Source organism: Mastigoproctus giganteus, chromosome 1 (assembly GCF_048544385.1).
Source record: "Mastigoproctus giganteus isolate SK-2022 chromosome 1, ASM4854438v1, whole genome shotgun sequence".
NCBI lineage: Eukaryota > Metazoa > Arthropoda > Arachnida > Uropygi > Thelyphonidae > Mastigoproctus > Mastigoproctus giganteus.
The window spans coordinates 236,677,045-236,703,798 of record NC_143575.1 but is presented as its reverse complement, the minus strand read 5'-3'; the positions used below and the strand labels follow the sequence as shown (position 1 = coordinate 236,703,798).

At 36.9% G+C, this 26,754-nt stretch overlaps 1 protein-coding gene across 3 annotated transcripts in view; it reads right to left on the bottom strand.

Annotated features, from left to right (window-relative positions):
• The window catches only part of LOC150091666 (terminal uridylyltransferase 4-like), a 604,054-nt gene that overhangs the window by 371,458 nt on the left and 205,842 nt on the right, over nucleotides 1-26,754 (bottom strand). For all 3 annotated transcript variants that reach the window (XM_090376273.1, XM_090376276.1, XM_090376282.1), the window contains one exon: nucleotides 15,736-15,944. In XM_090376273.1, the coding sequence (XP_090232399.1) occupies nucleotides 15,736-15,944 (209 nt within the window). The remainder of the gene's footprint in view (nucleotides 1-15,735; nucleotides 15,945-26,754) is intronic.

The following is a 26,754-nucleotide window of genomic DNA, read 5'->3' as shown; positions in this document are numbered from 1 at the left end:
ACGGAAAAAGCTTTAAATCTGTGGATAGAAGGCCGAACTCAAAATAAAATTCTGTTAAGTTCACTCATCATTCGTGAAAAGGCAAAACACCTTTGTCAACACTTTAGCGAAACTGGTGATAGCACTGGCAGGATATGTTTTTTAGCTATAAGCAAAGGTGCTGGTTTGAAAGATTTATTTGAAATTTCTAATAAATATTACATTTAATATTAAATTGTTTCTTATTTTCATTTTGATGCCTTATGCTTGTATTTCACTATGTACTGCCTATGTACATAGTCATATTATGAAGGTACATATAATACATACATAGACAAAATTTTAGACTAATTTTTCTTATACATTTCATACTTTGGAATGGAACCCTTTTATTACTATGGGAGCCTTAACTCAGTATTCGCATTTTCGGTATTCACGGCATTTCTCAGGAACGTAACGAATAGTGTTATATACACGAATACAGTTAACGAATACAGTAAACACGAGAACAATGAGAAATGTCGGATAACTTACGTGGAAAATTAGTTTCCCGATACAGCACCCTAGCACTGCTCGCTTGGTAAACAGACAGTAGATGTTATTGGTCTGGAGTAAAGTTGAGAACGATATATTGATTGACAGGTAGGCGTGGCAAACGATGGGCTAATTGGTGCGTGAACACAACACACGATAACATTGGTTTAGTATCACTTTAGTAGCACTCAGAAACACTAATGGTAACTTGCCCTAATGAATGCTTTCCATAATGGTGAGAAAAGGGCAGGTTACCTCCATTTGAATCCCTTGGGAGCTTGAACCCTCCCGAAATGGAGGGGGTAACCTAACCATTTTTCTTTAGAATCATTAATTTTTACAAATATTTTTACACAAAATATAAATTTTTTATTACTGTACTTTTATTTTTAAGGTCAGCTTATGAAATATAATGAAAAATAAAACATCTCTTCTTTATAATTAACTTGTAATCTGAGACTGGTACACTAAAGGATTTACCTACAGGATTTGTAGCAGTTTTGGCATCTAGGTCAGAACGTTCATTTTCAACATGACCAAGATCCAACAAAAGAGAATTTGTTGTTTGTTCATATTTAACTTTGTCGTGGTATTCCAAATCTGTATGAGTAAGGGGTTATCATTTTTCATTCTACTGTATGGCTTGGATGGCACTAATAGAGTCTGTATAGATAACACTGTGCAACATATTTGTTGAGAAGGTGAATTTTATAGCACAGAGTTCTGCAGTGTATCTGCTACATTCAATGGGGAGTTTCTTGACTATGGTAAGGTTGGGAAATACTGCTGCTGCATCAAACATGAGCGTCAGTATTAGATCCATCCGTGTATATTGGTGTGTACTCTGCATGCTGGGTTCTCAATGTGGTGTGAATTTATTCTGTTGGAGTAACGTGTGTTTTTCCCCCCCCCAACAATGTGTGTAAAAGGTCGCACAGCAGTAAGTGATACGAGAGGCAGTAGGCTGTATTAGACCAAGGTCAAGTTGCCAGTCAGTGAGCAGGGAACAGAGGCATATCCCTGTTGATGGGTTTCTAGATGGGTGAGAAAAGTCCATTTCAAGTAGGGTTGTCTGGTTGCCCCTTTGAGTTTTGTTGCGTAGTTTAACAGAAGAATTTGTCTGCGTAGATGCAAAGAGGTTTCATTAGCTTCAGCATATAAGCTCTGAAATGGCGATGTACAGTATGCCCTAGCGCAAGACGAACAGAACTGTGGTATACAGGATCACGCCAGTGTAAGGCACTTGGTTAAGCAGAGCTGTAGACTACAGAGCCATAGTCTAGACATGACTGTATTAATGCATGGTACAAGTGCAGTGGTGTATAACAGTCTGCTCCCCATGCTGTACCAGATGTTTAGCTTTTTAAGACAAGTAATCTAGAGCTCTTTTATGTGTTTAAGGAAGGTAACTTTTTGGTCAAAAACCACTGGGATAATTTGATTTTCTAAGTGAAGCTCTGGGTTTGAATGTAGGTTACGTTTCCTACAGAAGTGTATCCTGACAGTCTTTTGTGATGAGAGGCGAAAACTGTTGTTTGGAAACCATTTAGCAACTTTGTTGATGGTGCCATGCAACTGTCTTTCTGCCATTCGCATATTAGGGGAATGGCAGAGGATACTGAAATCACCAGCATACAGGGTAGTGGACAGAGTTCGCGGTAGGTCATGTCTGTGAATGCCCAAACTTCTGGCACTTGTAGCAGCGCAAGAGGTTTGGAATGTACGCTATAACACAACAGTTAAAATAACCTGCTTTGATAAATGTTGGCAGCTTGCAGTTGTCAAAAATGAGTATTATATTCCATGTAGGTGGTAGTAGTAGTAGTAGTAGCAGCAGTAGTGGCATGTGATGCAAGAAAGCAAATGTATGAGCTTATGCAGCATCAGCCAAAAAAAAAAAAAAAAAAATCACACCATTCCCTCCAATTGCCTGTCCAATTCCTCCTTAAATTTATTCAACCTATCAACTTCCACAACGACAGATGGAAGTTTGTTCCAGCAATTAACCACCCACTGGCTAAAGGCAAATTTCCGCACATCTATTCTACATCTGTCTTTTCTTAATTTGAATTTATGCCCCCTTAGGTTAGTAATCTGAACAAGTGGAAGGATCCCATCAGAATTCAGCATGCTCAACCCATTCAAGGCCTTATATACCTCAATCAGATCACCACGCAGGTGCCTAGTCTCCAGCCACTGCAATTTGCAGAACTTAAGCCTCTCTTGGTAAGAGGATCCTTTCATTCCCCTCACCAATCTTGTTGCCCTTCTCTGTACACGCTCAAGTAAATCTACATCCTTCCTAAAATGAGGCTTCCAGACCTGTACTCAGTACTCAAGGCGTGGCCTGACCATTGCCTTATACAGAGGGATAATCACCTCCTTTTCCCTGCTAGCAAAATTCCTATATATCATTGACAAAACCCCATGACCTGCCCTGGCAGCCTGTCTGTATTGCTCAGAAAACTTCATATCTGCCTGCACAATTACTCCCAGGTCTTTTTCATTTTCTACCACCTTAAGTGTAGTACCACACAGTTGGTACGTTTCCCTGGGGTTACTTCTACCCATATGCAGTACTTTGTATTTGTCAAGGTTAAACTTCAGTTGCCACTTCTTAGCCCATTTGCCCAAATTATCCAGATCCTGTTGCAGTAGCACACTGCCATTACTGTCATTAACAACCCTGCCAACTTTTGTATCATCTGCAAACTTCGACATTAAGCCTGATATACCTTCATCAATATCATTGATAAATATACAAAACAACAGTGGACCCAACACCGAACCCTGTGGGACTCCACTAATAACATTAGTCCAAGAAGAGCAGCACCCATCGATTACCACCCTCTGTCTTCTCGCACTTAACCATCCTTTTATCCATTGTAGCAACTTACCCTTAATACCATTCTGCTCCAATTTGTACAATAGTCTTCCATGCGCAACAGTGTCAAAAGCTTTCCTGAAATCCAAATATATGATATCAAAATTATTTTTTGCATCCAGTTCCTTTGTAACCACATCATAATATCCTATCAAATTTGTCAGACAAGACTTTCCCTTAACAAACCCATGCTGTGTCTGAATTATTGCTGCAGTCTTGTCTAGATGATCCTGCAATGCATCTTTAACCAGCGACTCCATTATTTTACCCGGAACAGAAGTTAAACTAACTGGTCTGTAATTACTTGTGTCACCCTTCGATCCCCTTTGTGAATTGGGGATACATTTGCACATCTCCAGTCCGTGGGAACCTCCCCTGAGTCCAAGGATGCTCTCATAATTATGGCTAAGGGTTTGCTTAGTTGCTTTGCCGCCTCCTTTAATATAACTGGATAGATCCCATCCACCCCAGGTATGAGGATTAGTATTCTCTTCATTGATGACTCCTTTATCATGTAGTTCTCATTTTAACTCTTCATCTGATGCATTCATGAGGTCCAATTCGATGACACCTCTTGACATGTTCAGGAAACCACGTGGTGAAACAGTAACAGAAGTTCCACCAAAAGTGTTTAGTTTTAGTAGTTGCTCAGACCGTCAAGCAGTGGCAACTTCAACATTGGGAGTAAATCTCCCAGTCTTAAATGCCAAACTGTCTCGGAAGTACCTACTATGCTTTCTAGGCATTTCTGCACCATAAATGACAAGAGTTTGCCAATCAGTTGTTCTTGGGTTGAGTGGATAATAAGGAAGGTTGGAGTTTGGATTCTAAGTCAGCCTTTTGATGTTTAGCTGCAACAAAATCAGACTCCAATTGTTTTCGCCCTGTAAGGGTTTCATCTATGCACCCGGTGGATTTCCGGGCTTTAGGAACTGTTGACTCCATTTCACCCTGGAAAGTGGAGCTTTTCCCCTCCGGGTTACTGGCCCCACCAGGTGGAGGCAGGAGCAGTACTACCTTTGTGACCAAGCAGTAGTGGGTCAATAATAAAAAGGAGAAACTAAGAGAAGAAGGGAAAAAAGAAGGTTACCTTTCCTTCTGATCTAGTAAAGTACTTTCTTTACTGAATTTATTGTTAATGTAACACTGAAAACAAGGAAACAATTTTATTTCACCAAGAAAGAGTGCAAATTTACTGGCAAAGACACTTTATCACAAAATCGCTTGGCACCTGGGGCCTTAAGAAATGTCTGAGACCACTGTAATTACTTTTACAAAACTAAAAGCCCTTCTCTTCATGCTTAAGTGTAGTTACATCTTTAATTAAATCCCACATCAGTACTGATCTGCCATCCAGTGGATCTTTTAACCAATCTTAATGAATGAAGAATTGCTGCTGATAATCAAATCTAGAGTATTACTTTGTATTGTTGCATCTCTAACATGCTGCTGTACAAAACACTCATCTAAAAAAATCTGCAAAAATCTTGATAGTGTGTGAGTGACCAACCTGCACGTTCCAGTCAATATCTAGAAAGTTAAAATCTTCCATTATAAGGTATTCTGGGTAGGGGCAGAGCACTTAAAAAAAAAAAAAAAAAAATATATATATATATATATATATATATATATATATATATATATTCAGTCTGGTAAGTGAAAAACTAAAACGAGTTAAAAACCCAATAAAATTTCTAACACAGATTAAGCATCATAAATTTCTAAAAAATAAATAAATATTACGGTAAATATAGCACTTTACCTTGACAAGATACCTTGTATTAGCATTAGTAGAGGCATACGATGCAAGAAAGCAAGCTTATGCAGCCAAAAAAAAAAAACATTTCCATTTCACTCCTCCAGTCATTCCAAATACCTGTCCAGCTCAGCCTTCAATTTATTTAGGCTATAAACTTCCACAACAAAAGATGGAAGTCTGTTCAACCAATCAACTATCCGCTGGCTAAAGGCAAACATCTATCCTACAACTGTCTTTCCTCTATTTGAATTTACGCCCTCTCGAGTGATTATTCTGAGCAACAGAAAGAATCCCATCAGCACTGAGCATGCTCAAACCATTCCAGGCTTTATACACCACAATCAGATCACTTCGCAGGTGCCTAGTCGTCAGACACTGTAATCTGCAAAACTCAAGCCCTCCTTTGTAAGAGCAACCCTTCGTTCCATTCACTAATCTTGTTGCCCTTCTCTGTACTCATTCCAACAGCTCTACATCCTTCTTAAAATGAGGCCTCCAGACCTGTATATAGTACTCAAGATGTGGCCTGACCATCGCCTTATACAAGAGGATAACCACCTCCTTATCGCTGCTAGAAAAATTCCTGTATTTCATTGACAAGACATCATGAGCTACTCTTGCAGACTGTTTGCACTGCTCAGAAAACTTCATATCTGTCTGCACAATTACCTCCAGGTCCTTTTCATTCTCTACCACTGTCAGTGTAGTACCACACAGTTGATACGTTACTCTTGGGTTACTGCTTCCCATATGTAGTACTTTACATTTGTCTATGTTAAACTTCATTTGCCACCTCTCAGCCCATCTGCTCAACTTTTCTAGATTCTGTTGCAGCAGCGTCTGTCATTAGTGTCATTAACAACCCTGCCAACTTTGTATCATCTGCAAACTTGGACATTAAGCCTGATATACTATCATCAATATCATTTATAAATACAGAAAACAACATTGGACCCAACACTGAACCCTGATGGACTCCACTAATAACATTAGTCCAAGATGAGCAGTGTCCATTGATTACCATTCTCTGTCTTCTCCCACACAACCATTCCTTTATCCATAGCAGCAATCTGCCTCTAATGCCACACTGCTCTAATTGGTGCAGCAGTCCTCCATGTGCAACTCTATCAAAAGCCTTTCTAAGATCCAAATATATGATATCAAAGTTATTCCCTGCATCCAGTTCCTTTGTGACTACATCATAGTATCCAATCAAATTGGTCAGACAAGACTTCCCCTTAACAAAACCATGCTGTGTCTGAGCTATAACTGAAGTCTTGTCTAGATGATCCTGCAGTGCTTCTTTAACCAGTGCATCCATTAATTTCCCAGGAACAGAAGTTAAACTAGCAGGTCTATAATTACTTGTGTCACCCTTTGATTTTCCTTTGTGAATTAGGGTCACATTTGCACTTCTCCAGTCCATGGGTACCTTCCCTGAGTCCAAGGAAGCTCTCATTACTATGGCTAAGGGTTTGCTTACTTCCTTTGCTGCCTCCTTTAATATAACTGGATAGATCCCATCCATCCCAGGTGTCTTTTTTATGTTTATCTTCAACAATTTCTCCTTCACTTTCCTCTCAGTTATTACAAAATCATCTAGCTCACTGCCAGAGTTTAATTCACCTCTGGCATTCCCCTCCCTGAATAACTCCTCGTGTGAATGTAGATGCAAAATACTAATTTAGTTTGTTAGCCACCTGAGCAGGATCATCAACAGCTGAATCATCAATATCCAGTGGACCAATCTGATTCATCCCTTTCCTCCTAGAGTTTACATAGGTAAAGAACTCTTTGCTGTTTTTCTTTGCATTCTTTGCCAAAGATTTCTCATAATTTGCCTTTGCCTGTCTAATCTTCTTTGTGACTTGATTACAGACCAGCTTATATCAATCATAGGCTTCCATGTCACCCATGAATTTATATGTATCCCATGCATTTTTCTTCTCTGCCACATGTCTCATTAGTTCATCTGATATCCATTTAGGCCTAAACCTTGAACAATATTTCTTAGTTGGTATGTAAAGTCTAGTAGCTTCCAAGATTAATTCTTTGAATGCCTCCCATTTTGAATTTTCTGTTGGTAACATTATCAGTTGGTCCCACCGTATAGAATTTAAATACTGTCTAAGACCTCCATAGTTGCCTTTATGAAAGCACAAACCCATCCCTTTATCCCTGATGGTAGTTACCTCTTTGAGTAAATCACACTTCAGCACACTATGATTGGAAATGTGCAAAATAGACAGGAAATGTGCAAATGTGACCCCAATTCACAAAGGAGGATCAAAGGCTGACACAAGTAATTATAGACCTGTGAGCTTAACTTCTGTTCCCGGAAAATTAATGGAGGCACTGGTTAAAGAAGCACTGCAGGATCATTTAGACAAGACTTCAGTTATAGCTCAGACACAGCATGGTTTTGTTAAGGGGAAGTCTTGCCTGACCAATTTGATTGGATACTATGATGCAGTCACAAAAGAACTGGATGCAGGGAATAACTTTGATATTATATACTTGGATCTTAGAAAGGCTTTTGATACTGTTGCACATGGAAGACTGCTACACAAATTGGAGCAGTGTGACATTGGAGGCAAATTGCTGCTATGGATAAAGGGGTGGTTGAGGGGGAGAAGACAGAGAGTGGTAATCAATGGACACTGCTCATCGTGGACTAATGTTATTAGTGGAGTCCCTCAGGGCTCAGTGTTGGGTCCATTATTGTTTTCTGTATTTATAAATGATACTGATGATGGTATATCAAGCTTAATGTCCAAGTTTGCAGATGATACAAAGGTTGGCAGGGTTGTCAAGGACACTACTGACACTATGCTGCTGCAACAGGATCTGGAAAGGTTGAGCAGATGGGCTGAGAGGTGGCAAATGAAGTTTAACATTGACAAATGTAAAGTACTACACATGGGAAACAGCAACCCCAGAGCAACGTATCAACTCTGTGGTACTACACTGACAGTGGTAGAGAATGAAAAGGACTTGGGGGTGGTTGTGCAGGCAGATATGAAGTTCTCTGAGCAGTGCAGATGGGCTGCAAGCGTAGCTCATGGTGTATTGTCAATGATATACAGGAATTTTTCCAGCAGGGATAAGGAAGTGATTATTCCATTGTATAAGGCAATGGTCAGGCCACACCTAGAGTACTGTATACAGGTCTGGAGGCCTCATTTCAAGAAGGATGTAGAACTGCTGGAACGAGTACAGAGAAGGGCAACAAGATTAGTGAATGGAACAAAGGGGTGCTCTTACGAAGAAAGGCTTAAGTTTTGCAAATTACAGTGTCTGGAGACTAGGCACCAGCGAGGTGATCTGATAGAGGTGTATAAAGCCTTGAATGGTTTAAGCATGCTCAATGCTGATGGGATTCTTCCTCTAGCTCAGAAAAATCACCTAAGAGGGCATAAATTCAAATTGAGGAAAGACAGATGTAGGATTGACGTGCGGAAATTTGCCTTTAGCCAGCGGGTGGTTGGTTGGTGGAACAGACTCCCATCCCCTGTGGTGGAGGTTGATAGCCTAAATAAGTTTAAGGCTCAGCTGGACAGGTATTTTGAACGAACAGAAGGGTGAAGTGGAAGTGGGTTTTTTTTTTTTTTTTTTTTTGGCTGATGCTGCATAAGCTTGCTTTCTTGCATCAAATGCCTCTACTAATGCTAATGCTAATGATCACTACCACCTAATGGTTCCTTTATCTGTAGATTCTTAATGTATGTATTGGTCAGAATCTATGTACGATTATGTACATAGCTTAATTAATACTGAAATATATATGCATACTAATTGATATTTCTGTTCACTGACATTTTTTTTTTTTTTGGATTGTAAAATTTAAAACAATAAAAAAGATAAGCAATCAATAACAAAGAACACAGCATTCACACATTGTAAATAACACGATACAAATTGTAACTAACAAAATATGTGCAAGTGAGATACAAAGTAACAAGTTTACGAAGCTTAAAAGATAGGAATGAAGAGAAGATTCTGAAAATTTATTTATATGTTTTTTATGTGATTGAAGATTTCACGGAAAGGGGAAACATATTGTAGCATAATTTAAAAAACCACAGAATTCCAGCTATCGGTATTATCGCAAATGCAATAAGATCGAGTTTACTACACATTTATAATAGATTGCACTAACAGAAAAGCCCAATAAACTGAGAACTGCAAATTGTTTTTATTGTTTTATGGTAGTGACCTCCAGAAATGTGCTCCTCTACTCTTGCTATCATGCTTCACGAAATTTCCGTTCAATCAGAAAAATATGAGCTCCTGAAAACATGAGTCAGCCTACAATATCACCTCTTATCATGTGAATACAGCGAATGACAATAGTGTGTCTCCAACCAATACAACTACAGTAAATGGGAAATATAGCTCTCACTGACATTAATAAGCTTTGCAAACTTGTATGTATTGCTGCCCAGGTCGCTACATTCAGTTTGGTGCCAGGTTTTGCATTCACCTGGTGTTACTTGCAGACAAAATCGCACATGAGCCAATGTGAAAATCACGTTACGCTCACATTGTTTCCTAATATATCAGTTGCATTGGAGCAAATTCACATTGCTAAAATGTGCATTATAGCAGAACTGACTGTACTAGCCCACTCTCTTTCACTGTACAATTTTTTTATACTAATCACAGTCATTAGGCTTATAACGTACCCCTACCCTCATTTTTCAGTGCTTAAGTCATAAGAAACTGATTACACATTGCACTGGCCACTAATATCAACTGGATGCTCTGCCTTAGATTTAACAAGTTTACTGCCAAGCTAGTTTAAGAAAAAATCCCCCAGGGGGCCAAAAATATTTAGTAAATAATTTGATTAGCAATTCTAAAATAAATATTGTAATGTCAGTGTTATGCCGTTTTTTTCGCTTAAAATATCAAAAAAAAATCTTTTTTGTGTTGCATATATGTGGCTGATGTGCCCACCCAGTAGGTTACTTTATTTCTTGAGAAGCCATGTCAGCCACATACATGTGACGCTATTATGGTATATATATGAAGGTCGTTTGTGATTAGTTTATTGCACGCACAGCGCATGCTGTATTAAAACTAATCGCGATAAAATAAACTCTCAAACGTCACAATAAGTTTGTCAGTATTGTTAGAAATTTTGTGAAAACAAGTTCGTTAGCACACTGTCTTATCCCAATTATTATTGTGTTGTGTTTCTCCATGCAAGCTTGCATACACGCATATAAGTTTGTACAAGTGTCTTGTGAAAACAAAAAAAAAATCTAAAAAGCAATGGCTAAAAGAAAATTACTAAAAGAAGAGGAACTGAGAGAAATTGCTGAAAATCCTAGTAGTAGTTCTGAAGATGAAAAAGAAGATTTCGACTCTGATGATTCGGTAAAAGATCCTGACTGGAATATTTCTTCAAATGAAGGAGATACTGAAATACCGGAAAATATTGAAGAAGTGCTTCAAGACTAGATGGCAGAAGAAAATACTGATGAGCAATTTGAAAAGACCGAAGAACCTGAGATTGAAGCGACTGAAACAAATGAAGCCACTGAATGGACTGAATACGAAGGACGTCAAAAAAGATTTGATTTTACAAGCAAATCAGGACTGCAAATAGACGTATCAAGAAACATTACTCATCTTGGGGTGTTTTCATTATTTTTTGATGAAGAAGTAATAAATCTTATTGTAACAGATATGTCGAACAGCCGACTGGGCTAGCCAGGTCGGTAAAGTGCCTGTCTGGCAACCCAAAGGTCGCGGGTTCGAATCCTGCCTCGGGCTTAGATCAGAGTACTGCAAAAAAAAAAAAAAATCTTGGAAGGTGCATTATGGCCATAGAAGCCGATGCACCAACAACTAACTAAAACAAACAAACAATACACCGAACAGAAAATTGAGAGTACTCGAGTTCACGACAGAGTCATATAAAAGAGTGAGTTTCAACAACTGCTGATGAGATGAGAAAGTTTTTCGGGCTTCTTATGTGGATAGGACTAGTGAGATTGGGCAGTATTGCATCTTACTGGTCAACCAAACCTATCTATAAGAATAACTTAGTAACAAAAATTATGTCTCATAACAGATTTGAATTGTTGTTGTTGCACCTCATTCACTTTTCAGACAATGAAACTGCTATTCCAGGGTACAGGCTAAGTAAACAACATCTGATAGATGTTTTGCAGCTGAAATATCAGAAAATATGTTTCCCCGTCGAAGATTTCATCAGTAACGAAACTCTTATTCCTTGGAGGGGCAGGCTGATATTCCAACAGTATATACCAAATAAAGCGCACAGGTATGGAATCAAGTGTTCAAGTTATGTTCCACTGAAAGATATACCTGGTCAAACAAGATCTATTCAGGTAAATCTGAAAATTATATAAAATCTGTAGGTTTAACTTGCAAAGGTCTGCAAAGAGTTATTGCAAGGACTTCTAAATGAAGGTCGGCACCTTGTACGTAGACAATTTTTATACCAGCTACCATCTGGCATTATCATTTCTTCATCAAAAAAACTCAAATTGTTGGTACATTACGAGCAAATGAAAAATTTATGCCCTTAGAAGTCATGTACTCAAAGCTAAATAAAGGGGAGATGATCGTCAAGGAAGAAAAAAATGGAATTATTGTTCTAAAGTGGCGAGATGCTCGAGATGTAAGACTACTAACAACAAAGCACGCCCCAGAAATGGTTGATGGACCCTCCACCAGTAAAGGAAGACAGAAAGAAGCCAAAAAAAAAAAAAACCCCACTTCCTATTCTAGCATATAATAAGGGAAAGGCAGGCATTGATCTGTCGGATCAAATGGGTTCGTATGCCACAACGCTAAGAAATGGGGTAAAGTGGTACCGGAAATTAGCGATAGAATATATACTTGGAATATCAGTTGTCAATGCATACGTGGTATATAAGAGTGTCACGCGAAAACAAATAAAAATAAGAAGCTTTCGGGAAGAGGTAGTTACAGATTTGATAAATATAGAACAGAAAGAGAAACATGAAAAGCCAAAATGTGGTAGTACTCATATACTAATGACAAAATTCGATGCAAACAATAAGAAAGTTAGAAGGATGTGCGTTTTTTGTTATGCAATATTGAAAGAGTCGGAAAGAAGATCAGTTGCTAACAGAAAGGGGAAAAGAGTTTTGACGTATTGCCCAGACTGTATTCGTCAACCTTTCATGTGTTTGGAGTGTTTTGGACAACAGCATAAATCTTCATAATTTTGTAATTATAAATTTCGTAATAATAAAGAATTTTTAAATAATGACCAGTTACTCACTTATTTTTTCTCTCATGTCTGACATCATATATACAGCTGACGCAGCAGTCAACGTATTAATGTGCTTCTTAACTAAGAGCTTAACTTCCTCCATCCCATCCTGCCTGTCTTTACTATACAGGATTTCATGCATCAAGCACAGACAGTAGAAAAAGGCCCATGAGTAAGATAGTATGGCGTTCAGGAATGGGCAAGCTGAATACAGGGTCAATATATTCAGTGGTTTTGCACTACCTCAATTGGATGCAATAAAATACTGGAAACAGGTCTGGCTCCACATTCCAAGGACAGGCACTGGGCAGCAGTTGTCCGGGTGATGGCTGCTCCCTGGTGACAGAGGCCTGACACTCACAACACATACTATAGAACATTCATTAACACTGCATATTAAATCATTAACCACACGTCAGGCCATTTTACAGAGTTCCTGTATTTCATCACAGTGACACTAGGTGGAAATGGACATTAGTCTGAGGGCTGTTGTTGTTATTTGGTTTTTAGGAGCATTAGCAACTAAGGCCATATTGCTCCAGGGATATGCAGTGGTCATTCCCTGACCTTTCCACATCCTCCGTATTTGGTGGTCACGGGCTCGAAACCCGGTCGAATCAAGAAGCGTGTGCTACGCACTGCTGCTCCTGCCCACATGGCTATGGAGGCGCCAAGTCTGGGAGCCACCACAGACAGGGTACATAGACATACCAGGTACTTACTATATAAATTATACATCCCAATTTCTGCATCCCTTATGTCTGAGTAGCACAATGCCTCCGATACCCCTACAGTGTCTGCATTTTATGACTTAACTAGTACTTCAAATTCACCAAATTTATTTATTATGCACCTAGCATTAGTTTACATGCAAGTAAACACACACTAGTTCTTACTCTTAGTACCTACCACAGCCCATGTATTTGCTTGTTCCATGAGGCACTGAAATCCCCAAAACCTTGCTTTCCAATAGAATCAGTGCAAGAATCACTTACACCTCTGCCTTCAGTTTTTAATCTATTAGTCTTTGTATTCCCTCAAGCTAGCAGTTTTCTAGCCCAAGTAACACTGTCTCGATAGCAGTGTTAGGTGGGCCAGACCCTTGAACCTTGCAGTCTCTCCAGGCCTATATTGATTGGCAAGGGTCTCAATCATGTACTCCATCCTTTCATGTCTGAGAAAAATTGCAGACACTTTCAATTTCTGTAATTACTTGTGACTTTTTCTCAACATTGCTCTGACACAGATCTCCCACTCTTAACAAAATTAGTATCAATGTATACAACAATATCACCTTTTGTGCCCTCAAAATACGACAGTTGCTATAACATCAACTTTAACCCCATGGCAGACATACTCTGGTCCTATTCCACCTGTCCTTTTTGCACAGTATATTTCCCATTTCTCCTGACAATCGAGTCTCCAACTACAGCTACTTCCTGTGGGACCATGGATCTCTGCTGTGGAGGATGCTGTTGTGTTGTCTGATGCTGGAGCATGAGCTCAAGCCAAATAGCACATAACACAATCCTCATTTAGAGAACTGCCTTCATTAGTCCCCCAACCCAAACCACACTTTGAGCCCTTTGCTTTGCTGTTCTAGTCTGGGACACGATTTCAGTCTAATTTAAAAACAACATACGAAACTAAGAGATATGAAAATAATAACACTATACTAATCTTGCTATTTTTATTTTTATTTTTTTTTAGGAGCATTAGCAACTAAGGCCATATTGCTCTGGAGATATGCGATGGTCATTCCCTGACTTTTCCGCATCCTCCATATTTGGTAGCTCACAGACTCGAACCCCGGTCTAATCAAGAAGCATGTGCTATGCACTGCTGCTCCTGCCCACCTGGCTACAGAGGCGCCTCACTAATCTTGCTTATTTGATGGCAATACAAACTACACTACTTTAGATTACATTACGTACTATGTGAAAAAGTTATGTTACAAAATCACTTATGCATTGCTATAAATTTATAGTTTATAGACCTAAAACCCTTCTGACACTGATTACACTCCAATAGACAACCTCCAAGTACCACCTATATTAATAGTATAAGAATGGTGGAGAATTCGAAGGTTCTTATATCACTACAACACAATGGCAGCAGTAGAGTCGACTCTTGTTTTTTTAGGGCTACAAAGGCCAAGTAACAAAAAAATTTTCACCAGCTTCTTCAGAGAAATGCAAAAAAAATAATACCACACTACTTGTCGGAAGGAAAGATAAAATGGAGTGGATTTTTTTTTTTTTTTTTGGTGGTTTTTTTTTTTTTTTTTTTTTGCTTCCTTATATCACATACCCATGCTAAGTATTTACATTGAAAGTTTTTGGGGCCATGGCTCTACAACCCAACGACACAACCAAATTTGACCACTAAATTAGGAATGTGAACATATTGAGTTAGTGACCAAATTCAGAAAATTTAATCAGAGAAATACTATGTAATAGGTGCGTTAGGTTACTTTAACCCCAGGAGCTCACATCTGGTGAGTATGGGTTTGGCACCCGAGGGTCCTGAGCTGGGTATCATCATTCTTCTCTTTCTTGGTGATTCTCTCTCTCTCTCTCTCTCTCTCTCTCTCTCTCTCTCTCTCTCTCTCTCGGGGTAATTCAGAATTTTTTTTTTTTTTTTTTTTTGCTGGTGCAGCATAAGCTGCAGACTTCCTTGTTGTTGTTATTTGGTTTTTAGGAGCATTGGCTTCCTTGTGTCATTCAGCTAATAATAATAATAATAATAATAATAAAACAGGGACCAGACCTATCTGGGTGCATACAGTTTACATCTTCATAACACACAATGCAAAACTAACAGATTTAAAAAAAGTGTGTGGGTACATTTATTATATGAACAAAATTGTTGCAGTTTATTTTCTCATGTCAGTTTTATTTGAGTGTAGACTGCTAACCATAACATTTTTTGAGACAGAACAGAAAATTAACTTTTAAAAAAAACAAATAAAAACAGGGAAATGAAAAAAAGAAAAAAGAAAATGAAGATTTACAAAGCAAATTATAAAAATTCATATCCTAAAAACCAGTATAAAAGTCTAATGGCACAGCTACATATGACAAAAATTTATTTTCTTACTGCAATAAAACAGAAAGAGGTGTTGTAAACATGAAGTTCATTGAAAAATTCTCTTTTCATTACAAATGGAAGCATAACTCTCCTTACAATAAGAATAGCCCACATTTTACCTTGCAAAATCTGTTTACGACTATTCAGTAATTTTCAATAGAAATTAAGAAAATATTTAATTGATAAATGAATTTCCATAAATTTAGTACTTACTACACCCCAACATCTGAAAGCAAGTCCTAATAATTCAACTCTTTCATCAAACTTAATACAACATTTAAGCAACTTGGCTATGCTTAACTCATTTAATTTATTATGAGTAATTCTAATAAATGTTCTATATCCATGACAACTGGATATGCAACTTATGTGAGCAGGTTTTTCATTGAAATTCCTCGATACATCTTCAAAATATATTTTAGCTGAAAGAAAAGAATGAAAAAGAATTTTTATATCAAATAAAAAGACGGCTATTATACCTTTTTAAAATTTCACTTTGCAAATAGTTTTTCTTATAAATTAAATTAAATGTTTTTCTTAGTTACATTTTAATTTCAATTTATCTTAAATACTTGAATGCAAAAAAACAACCTCAAGGTAGTTGATAGAACTATCAACATTAGAATATTTGATGAAAGTAAGAAAAGTGAAAGTCAGAAATAAATAATTTTGGTTATTATAATCATATAGTGAGTACTTTCTAAGATTTGCTATTATTCGATTACAAAAGTTAAAGAATAAGTCCCCAAGAACCACATAGCATCTACCACACTCCTTTTTCTTTTCTTAATTGGTTTGTCAAATTTGCACTAACTGGTGCTCACCCATTTTCCGGTAAAACAGCAGTACCATTTGAAACGTAACAGGAAAGTGTTTGAAATAAAACAAAAAATACATTCCTTTTGGGAAATTCCATTTATTTAAAAACAGTTCACTACCAAGGCAACCAACTTCAATGTGAAATGAAGAGATAGTAGAAACTGGAGTATGGTAGTCAATGACCACCATCTCAAAACATTCCAACACCAGCACACACACACACAAATTTTTGTCTCAACTGGCATCAGCATGGAAGCAACTAGAACACCTTTAGTTACGAGCCAAATATGTAGTAGAGTTAGTGTACCTTTTCTCTACATTTACCCATTAAGGAATTACAGTTAGCTTAATAACGTATGGCTTTGTAAACTTATTGAAAATTTAAAAAACATATGAATTTACAATTTAAAAAATTCTTTACCCAAGTAAACTTTGGACAAAAGCCTCATACTATGAGAGCTATAAAACATTATTGCGTGAGTAGAAAATTGGGCAATGCCCTAATCATATAAATAATGTTTTAGGGCTCTCAGTGTGAGACCGTGCCTAAATTTACTTGAATTCTACAGGGTTGTTAAAATTAAAGTATCCCTATGTAGAGGGCTCTGGACCGAGTTCTAAGGCTCGTACTGAAGAGAAATTTGGACAACAGGTACAATAAAGAATGTGCTCACAATTTATTGGAAAAAAAAATTAGTTACAAAATCTGTCACTGTATTGCACGTAACTATCTTAGTTACGATTATGCAAATAACGTAAGTTATTTGCATAATCGTAAGTTATTGCCACAGCTCTACTGTACTATATAAAAGCAAAGTAGTCTCTTCAAATCATACACTAGATATTTGACTGCACTACAGCAGCAATGCCAACAATGTTGCAGGAAAAGGTGCTATTAGTGAAGCTGTACTATCAAAACAGCAACAATGCAGCTGCAGCTGTCAGAGAATTCCAGTGTCAGAAGCGCATAAGGCGTGGACCTATGACTGTTTGTACTCTCTGCAAAATGATTGCGAAATTTTAAGCGAGAGGACATCTTGGCGTTCAACCAGGTAGAGGTCGAAAACGAGTGGACTCCTCTCGTGTTGAAGATGTGGCTATGGCTGTCGTGGATTTATCAAGTCAATCTCCATGTGGTAGCGCAAGTGTGCCAGCTGTTTCTCGTGAAGTGGAGTGGACGTGCCGTATTCCACTGTATGGCTAGTAATGCATCAGGTGTTGCAGTACTATCCTTACAAGATGCATATGCTAAAGCATGGTGATGCAGATATTTGTTTCACATACACACTTCAGTTTCTGGTGCATATAACAGTGGATATCACTTGGCCATGGAACATCCTTTGGAGTGATGACGCCTTCTGCTTAAATGGACAAGTGAATATGCACAACTGTTGCATTTGGGTAACAGAAAACCCCCGAGTTATCCAAGAGGTCCCATTGCATTCTCCAAAAGTGACAGTGTGGTGTGGATTTATGGCCACATTCATGATTGGGCCATATTTTTTTGGACAGGTAACACAGACTGGACCCCACACCTGTTCCGTCACTGGGCAGCGATATTATGAAATGTTGGCAAATTTCGCAATACCAGAGCTGCAACAACGTAGGTGTCTTCAGGATACCATATTCATGCAAGATGGTGTGCCACTCCACATCCACCGTTGTGTCCAAAGATCGCAACAGCTGATGACCCGTTCGTCTTTACAGACGAACGGGTCATCGGGGTGGCCAAGATGTTTGGCCACCCCGATCACCAGACCTCACCCCATGCGACTTCTGGTTGTGAGATTTTTTGAAGAACCAGGTGTATCGGGAAGGATGTCAAACTCTGGTGGATCTGAAGGACAGCATTAGACGTCATGTGCTGGCTATTCCAGTTGACATCTTACGTTCTGCTGTAGAAAATGCTGTTCTTCGAATGGAAACTGTTGTTGACCAAAATGGAGGGCACATTGAACAATTGTAGCGCTGTTCAAGTGATTTGTATTGCCACGGTGCCATATAGTGACAAATTTTGTAATATTTGTTTTCCAATAAATGGCAAGCACATTCTTTATTGTACCTGTTTTCCAAATTTCTCTTCAGTACGAGCCTTAGAACTTGCTCCAGAGCCCTCTACATAGGGATACTTTAATTTTAACAACTCTGTTTTTTACCTATTATTTAACCACAGTATAAGCATACACATTAATGCTTTCAGCAGTGGGTTTGACGTATGGAATGGATCCTTTGCATTAAATTTTCATAGCAAGATCTGTGGAGCTTTTTTATAGAATTTTGAAATTTTGTAAAAATTAAAAATTTATAAATAAATGCTTTAAAATATTAATGTTCTTACTTTGATTTTATTGTCCAATACTTGGTGGACAATGTTTTTCTACAATCAAATCAGTATTTTTAAAAAATTTCTGAAAAAAATTTAAATAGCATTAGTAGTTGCAAATGATGCAAAAAAAAAAAAAAACAGAAGTTACACCTTCCCACATTAATACACTGTGATCGCTGTCAATCATACTTCTTTTATTTGCAGATTCTTGCATGAAGAGTTACTGCTGATAATTAAATGAAGAGTACTGCTTTCTTTCATTGCCTTTCTAAGATGATGATGTAAAAAACAATCATTCAATAAATCCACAAAAGTCTTTCTACTGTGTGAGTGACCAACCACAAGTTCCAGTTCAATGGGAGATGCTAAGTTTGCAATATCTGCAAGGATAGCATCTCCCATTATGAGCCATTCTAATTTACTGGCACACACTATTTGTCTGTATAGATGTTCCTTATACTCATAAAATTCATTTGACATATAGCACACTCCTACTCTCATTTTTGTTTTCCCAGAATTTATGTCAACCAAGCAAACTCAACGTTGAACTGCCTATCCATGTCAAGTTGATGCACTGCCTTATTTATGCGATTCTTAGCATAACTCCTCTTTCTCTCCTGTCCTGTATATTCTTAGTGCACACACTGTACACAAAGCATTCCTGGCATTCCTAGCATTGGTGAACATACAAGTACAGATGCACCAGTTGTTGCTCTTCGTTACCTTAACACAGCCCACGTATTTGCTTGTCCAATGAGACCCCCAACAGGCCTTGAAATCCTTGACACCTTATTTTTCAGGCTGCTGCATGTTACAATAAAGTATTGCAAGAATCACTAACACCAACCATGGCTTTTGTTAATCTACTGGTCTGTACAACTCCCCACCCCAGAAGCTAGCAGTTTTCCAACCCACCTAACAATGCTCTGATAGCATCAGGAAATATTCTTGCACCCTTTCCATCTAAGTGTATCTCATCCCTGTAAAAAAACAGTCTCACGTGTTAACATTCACAGACCATAGTGAGAAAAATCCTATCCAATGAACCTTGTATAGTCTCTTCAGGGCCAAACTGATTGACAAAGCTCTCAAAGATGTATTCTCTCCTATCATGTCTGGGTATTCATAGTTACTTTTTTTGATGCTGCTGCATCAAAAAAAATGTTAACTGACTAAATTACTTAATTTCAGTTTTATCAAATTCTGGATCTGAAAATTCCACAGAAATGTTCTCTGGCTTTTATAAATCCAAATCATAAAACTGAAGTCAATAAGCAATCTTCTCCAATTTTCAAAGCTATTTTTGTGTTAGCATCTATTATAAACTGTATCTATAATTAGATGAAACACAAATAAGAGATGGCAGTACACACTAGAAATATTAAGTCAATTCATACTTTAAAGGAACATGCTGCTTGAAACAACTTTCAAAACATAGATTTACATATGTACTCCCCAGACCCCACACATGAAAAACAGATTTCATATATACTGTTGAAATGGTTAACTAAAGAGCAATATACACCGTCCAACCCAGGGCTGCCGCGTGGGTGTCAGCCGCCCATGCGCAAACTTTCATAAGACTTCCCTCTGATAGAAAGGGGTTACAAAAACTTTATTATATATTTACACAGTACAACCAGTTCAAAGTATTGTTAAATATATCATAAAAACATAAAAAATATAAATAGGTCACAAAATAAGTTTTCAGCATAAAAAAAAAGATTACATAGTAAGATAATAATCAGTATCACTAAAAAAGAATTAAAAAATATATATATATATATATATTCACATACACACTTCAGTAGGTAACAAAATATTTTTTCGGCAGCACAAAAAGATTACATATATAAGTAACTATTAGTCCAATATTCTAATCTTATATAGTATGTAATAACTATAATCAGATAGCAGTCTATTGCACTAATATTTAGTACAGGCAATTCTCGCTTTACAAGTTCCAAGGTTTACGAGTTTTTTTTCCCCAAGTATCAAGTATCAACAAAATCGAAAATATGAACATTAATTGCAAAAAATTAATGTTAAACATTCATAAATACTGCATTATAGTGTATCCTGCTTTACGATATTAATCAGTTCCAGAGACACCATCGTATCGTTAAAATATGGTAATGTGAACCCAATATCTCGGAAGTTGAAATTTTCACTGTATAACTAAGCTATTTATCTCTCTAAAATATCATTTTTAAGGTCACGAGCGTGACCTTAAGGCCATATAAAAGGTCATGAGCGTGGTTTGCAAATTGTATTAGTTACCAATTCAAATCATTAAAATGCACTCCACTTTCATCATTATCATATGTTCCGTTATAAGCATCAATTTTAAACAGCTTTGTGATATTTTTCTAAAGCACATTTCTGGAGGTCACGACCATAAAACAATAAAAACAATTTTCAGTTTCCGGTTTATTAGGCTTTTCTGTTACTGAAAGCAATTATAAACGGTAGTAAATTAGATCTTCTTGCATTTGCGAAAATACCGATAGCTGGAATTGTGTAGTTTATTTACGTTATTATGGTGAAATGTGTTTCCCCTTTACTTCAATAGTATAAAGAACATAAATTTTCAGAATCTTCTCTTCATTCCTTTTTTTTTTTTTTTTCAGCTTCGCAAACTTGTTACTCCACACGAATCGTGTTAGTTGCAATTTGTGTGTGCTGGTAAAAAATGCTTACGCATGCAATCATGATATTTTTAATTAAAAGAGAAGATTATCTTCAAAATAAACGCCTCTTGAAGCATTTCTGAAGAAGACGACTTCCTTGTGCAACAAACCAACAAGTGCCGAGCCAATAATGAGTGATCAACGAGTGTGCATTTAGTCGATGAATGAAGAATAAACATTCTTTAACATTTGTAAGTCGTAAATAATTTCTCTATTATTATAATTTGCTTGATTTTACAGGCTACGTTTTCATTTCTTTTGATAAATCAATCATTATTTAAACATAAACTAATTAGCTAACTAATTCCATTGTTGAGAACGTAACCCCTATTTTTAACCTTATGTCTATGGAAAATAGATTCCTGCTTTACGAGTTTTTTCTTACGAGCACACGCTAGGAACGAATTAACTCATAAAGTTGAGAACTACCTGTAGTATGTAAATTTGTATTATATTTTTATATAATCACGGAATTTAATCAAACATATTATAATTAAAATAACTACATAATTTGTACTCTTCGGGCTTTTGGTGCTACAAAATTCTTGATTAATGCACCAATGTGCAAATTATCCATAATATCATTTTCTATAGATATTATGGATAAATCTGTTAAACTTTCCTGTGCCATAGTTGATCGTAAATAATTTTTTATAATTTTAAGCTTCGAGAAACTTCTTTCCCCTGAAGCAACTGACACTGCTAATGTTAGAAAAATTCTTAGGATTACTGAAATATTCGGAAATGCATCCTGTAAATTGTTCTCGTATATAAAATTTAATAAATCGTGAGAAGACATTTCTTTTTTTATAAAACATTGCAAGGATTTGATTTCCTCAAAAAGCCGTCAAAAATGCCGTCAATATCACGATCATTCAAATTTTTGTTGCTGCTTAATTTCATGTGCAAATATTTGCAACGTTTTAATATATATTCCTCATTCCATTCTTTTAACGCATTGATATTATGGACAATTTTAAACACTTCATTATTCTCTTTCAACAGCATAAACCTTTCAGTAAGAGATGACAGAGTAGTGTCAAGTATCAAGAAAAAAAAAAGTCTATTTTAAAATTATCTTTGGAATTTTTTATAGGTTCATCCCTTGCTTCACATACAAACATTTTTTTTCTTTGGTCATTTTTGGAACCTCGGGGAAAAACAGGATAAATATCCAAAAAATATTCGCTATTTGTGTTACAGAATTAATAACATTTTCAAAATTCTGGTCTTTTCTATAATCTTTTAAATGATTTACAAGATGTTCAACATGTTCAATAACTGTTTCTATATTAAATGATGGGTTCCGCATCATTTTACTGATGACATTAATTTAGCTTAAAATATCATGACAAATAGTGATTGAAGCAAAGAAATTTAAATTAAGTTATTTTTGAAATAAGATTATTAGCTTGAGCTCTTGAATCGATATCTTTAGTATTATCATCAGTTATATCCAAGAGGGCCTGATAAATTTAAAAAATATATTAATTTTAAGAGGCTTTATTGCTTCTATTCGGTTTTTCCATCTTGTATTTGATAGCGATTTTAGGCTTCAATTTTGAACATGGGATTTTAATATAGCCTAACGCTTAGTAGATGAGGAAAAATAATTGTATAATTCCTGTATAACGCCAAAAAAATCAACTATGTCAAACGAAATTTACGCTGCATCACTGACTACTAAATTTAAAGAGTGAGAAGAATATGGTACAAAGAAGGCTCTAGAATTTGCGTCAATAATTTTTTGTTGGAGCCCGTTATGTCTACCGCGCATATTTGCACCGGTTTCATATCCTTGACCGCATAAATCCGAAATGTTAAGATTTAATGAATTTAAATGATTTGAAATAAATGTATATAATCCCTGGCCAGTGGTATCGCTGACAGAGCAAAATTCCAAAAAAATCTTTGTGAATTTCTGCAATGTTTTTATTTTTATTAAGATACACAAACCTGATAAGAGTTAATTGTTCTGTTAGGCTTATATCCGAAGTTGTATCAAGAATTAAAGAATAATATTTTGTGTTTTTAACCATTTTTAAAATATTTTGTTTTATACCTTTGGAAATTGCTCTATATGAATTATTTCATTCTGTATATTATCTCCCAAATAATATGCAATATTCTTTTTTTGGGATGTTTGAATGTGACATAAATGTCCCGACATTATTGAATCAAATTTAGCAATGGTTTCTACTACTTTTAGAAAGTTACCATTGTCCTTATATAAATTTTTGGAAGAACCTTTAAAAGCAATACACTGCCCTAATAAATACTATATTATGTATATTAAACATTCAATAACTGACTGCCAATATTTTTTCTCGGTGTCGTACAGTCTCTGTTCTATTACGTCAATCATACATTTATTACTTAAAAGACAGTTTGAGTTCGCAATACTTTGTGCTATTTTTAATATGGAGGGCACTTCTCTCATGTCTTCTTAGTATATGTGATAAATGTTGACAACCATTAAAAGCCCTATTCACTGCTAAGCTGTGATTTTTGATTATCAAATAGCCTACAATAGTAGCAAAAAACAAAATTTTGTGAATTTGAGTATTATCAAATAATTTCTTTTGACTTTTTCCTTCTAATTGACATGAACTGAGAAAAACAACCGTTTTTCTCAGTTCATGTCTGTCACTCAACCTTTTGTTCTTCACGTAGCATAAGTCGTGGCATACGCATTAGCGTAACACAAGGGGTACCGTTACAGAATTTGAGCCTTTCTGTGAAAAAAATAATAATAATATAAGCTATATTTGTTTTGTTTTTTTTTAATTTTAACATTCAACTAATTTTAATATTCAACTAATTGAACCAAAATGCTGCCCCCCTTGATTAGGCGTCCATGGGCAGGGCACACACTGAACACCTGCATGCGGTAGCTCTGGCTCCCCTTCTGTTGATACTTGCTCATATCCTGCTCAAGTACCATTTGTCGGATAAATATAAATATGCTCGCAGGCCTTCAAGGAGAGAGACCAACACTTCTGCAGCACTGAAGATCATATATAAATATGATCATGTATAAAGTATTACAATAAATAAATTACTGTGATAATTTTTATTGTGTGGAAGTAAGTAAATTATTTTATATGATAACTTAACTTACACTCATAAGCCAAAACAATATGACCACCTAACTAATAGCATGTTGGGCTGCCTTTTGCTGTGATAACTACTTACGCCTGCCACGGCATCAACTTTACAAGGCTGCAGATATTCTCAGGAATCCTGGATCAGCCAGACAGAAGGATATATCAGAGTTTGACAATGGAACAAGGCACTGATGAGGACTGGCAAATTCTGCATTCCACCACATCCCACAAATGTTTGATGGGATTGATGTCAGGAGAATTTGATTGCCAGAGAAGGACATGAAATGCTTGCACATGATCCTCAAACCATTCCTGCACAATGCAGGCCTTGTGTCACAGTGTGTTGTCTTGTCAAAAGAGCCTAGTGCCATCTGGATACATAGTTATCACGTTGAGCTAAACTTGAATCCAAAAATGCCGAGGTAGGATCTGGCAGTGAGAGTGGTTCAATGGGGATGAGGGGGACTCAGTGGTATCCATGAAAATATTCCCCAACCATGATACCACTGCTGCCAGCCTGTTTTTGTCCAAATGTGCAGTCTGGTTGCAGTCGTTCACCTGTTCACTGCTGAATATGCACCCATCCATCAGCATGGAGCTGAAACCTTGATTCCTCAGACCAGGCAACTCTTGTCCAGTCATCTAATGTCCAGGAACAGTGCTCCCATGCCCACTACAGGCAGAGATGTCAATGATGGTTGGTCAACATGGGCACATGAACAAGTCACCTGCTCCGTAGGCCTATCTGCAAGAGCATCCATTGGACTGAGTGCCTGGAAAAGTTACTCTGTGCATCTTAATTGTAATCTGTCATTAACTGAGGGATATTGAGCTGTCTGTTGTCCTGGACAGCATGTGCCAACTGCTGCTCACCTTGAATGTCAACCAGTGGTGGTCTCCATCCTGACACATTGGGTGGTTGCATATACCTCTTCAGGCAATTCCTATCACACTTGCACTATGGCAGCCCTTGAATAGCTGACAATGCCTGCAGTTGCTGACTTGCTGGCCCCGTGTTCCTAGTGTCGAAAATCATTCCCCATTCAAACTCCATCAGGTCCTTTTCTTTCCCTATTGCACAGTCATACTGATGAACTTACAAGCACTACCCATGCCATCATTATATATGCTTCACCAGTCGGTGACATCACTCCTAGGTGGTGTGTATGTGTTCCAATCGTGGAGATGAAGTGATCATAATGTTTTGGCTAATGACTGTATATATTTAATACTTTATACACAATAAAATTCATTTGATAACAATTCATGTGGTTTAATCAGTGTTATTCATAATTCACATTAATTCATATTACAGTAGAAGTCCTCTTATCCAACATGACCAGAACTGGTAACTGGACAGTTAATTGAAAAATTCAGTTAAAGCAAGGAGAGATGAAAAGGTATATATACAAAAATGTACATACATAGCTTAGAATTTTATTTTCATTTAAAACATATATATGTACATTCAGTTACATCAAATCAGCAATCTTCATCTGTTTAGATGATGAAATGTGATATTTTGCAGCATAGTCCCTCCACATTTTTATATACATCACAATGTTAACTGCTAAATCAGGCTGTTGTTCAACATAATGTAAAGCTGTATCTACGGCAGTTTTGGCTGTTGCATGAGGAATTTTTGGCCCTGGATTTGATTCTGCATCAACCATAATTTCATTTTCCAACAAATCATCACTAATTTGTTGGAAGATATTATTGAATCACTAATGTATATCTTCTTGCTACAAATCTTTGGAACCTCCAATTTGCTTAAAATCCGCTAATATAAACTATTTCCTTCACCCTTCTTGTAGTTCAGGTTGAATGGTTGAAATGAGGGTTTTTTGGCACATGAATTTCTAAGGCCATGACATGCCAATCCAAAAGTTGCCCACGAAAGAAGTGGTGCCTCAGTAGCCAGGTGGGCAGGAGCGGCAGTGCATAGCACACGCTTCTTGATTAGACTGGGGTTCGAGCCCATGACCACCAAATATGGAGGATGCAGAAAGGTCAGGGATATTCCTGGAGTAATATGGCCTTAGTTGCTAATGCTTCTAAAAACCAACTTTAGATATCTGAAAAATTCATCTAGATTTGCACTGTTCCCTATTATGTGTGTGACTGCTGTAAGTTGGATGAAAACTAAGGATCCATTCTTTCAATGCTGTTATAGTGACTGCAGTTAAGAGAGTTGTGTTGTGCTGTAAATTGCCTACAATAATATTGACATTGCAGTGGATTATTTCCTTTGAACAGAAAGAGGGGATCAAATGCATATGACCAATAC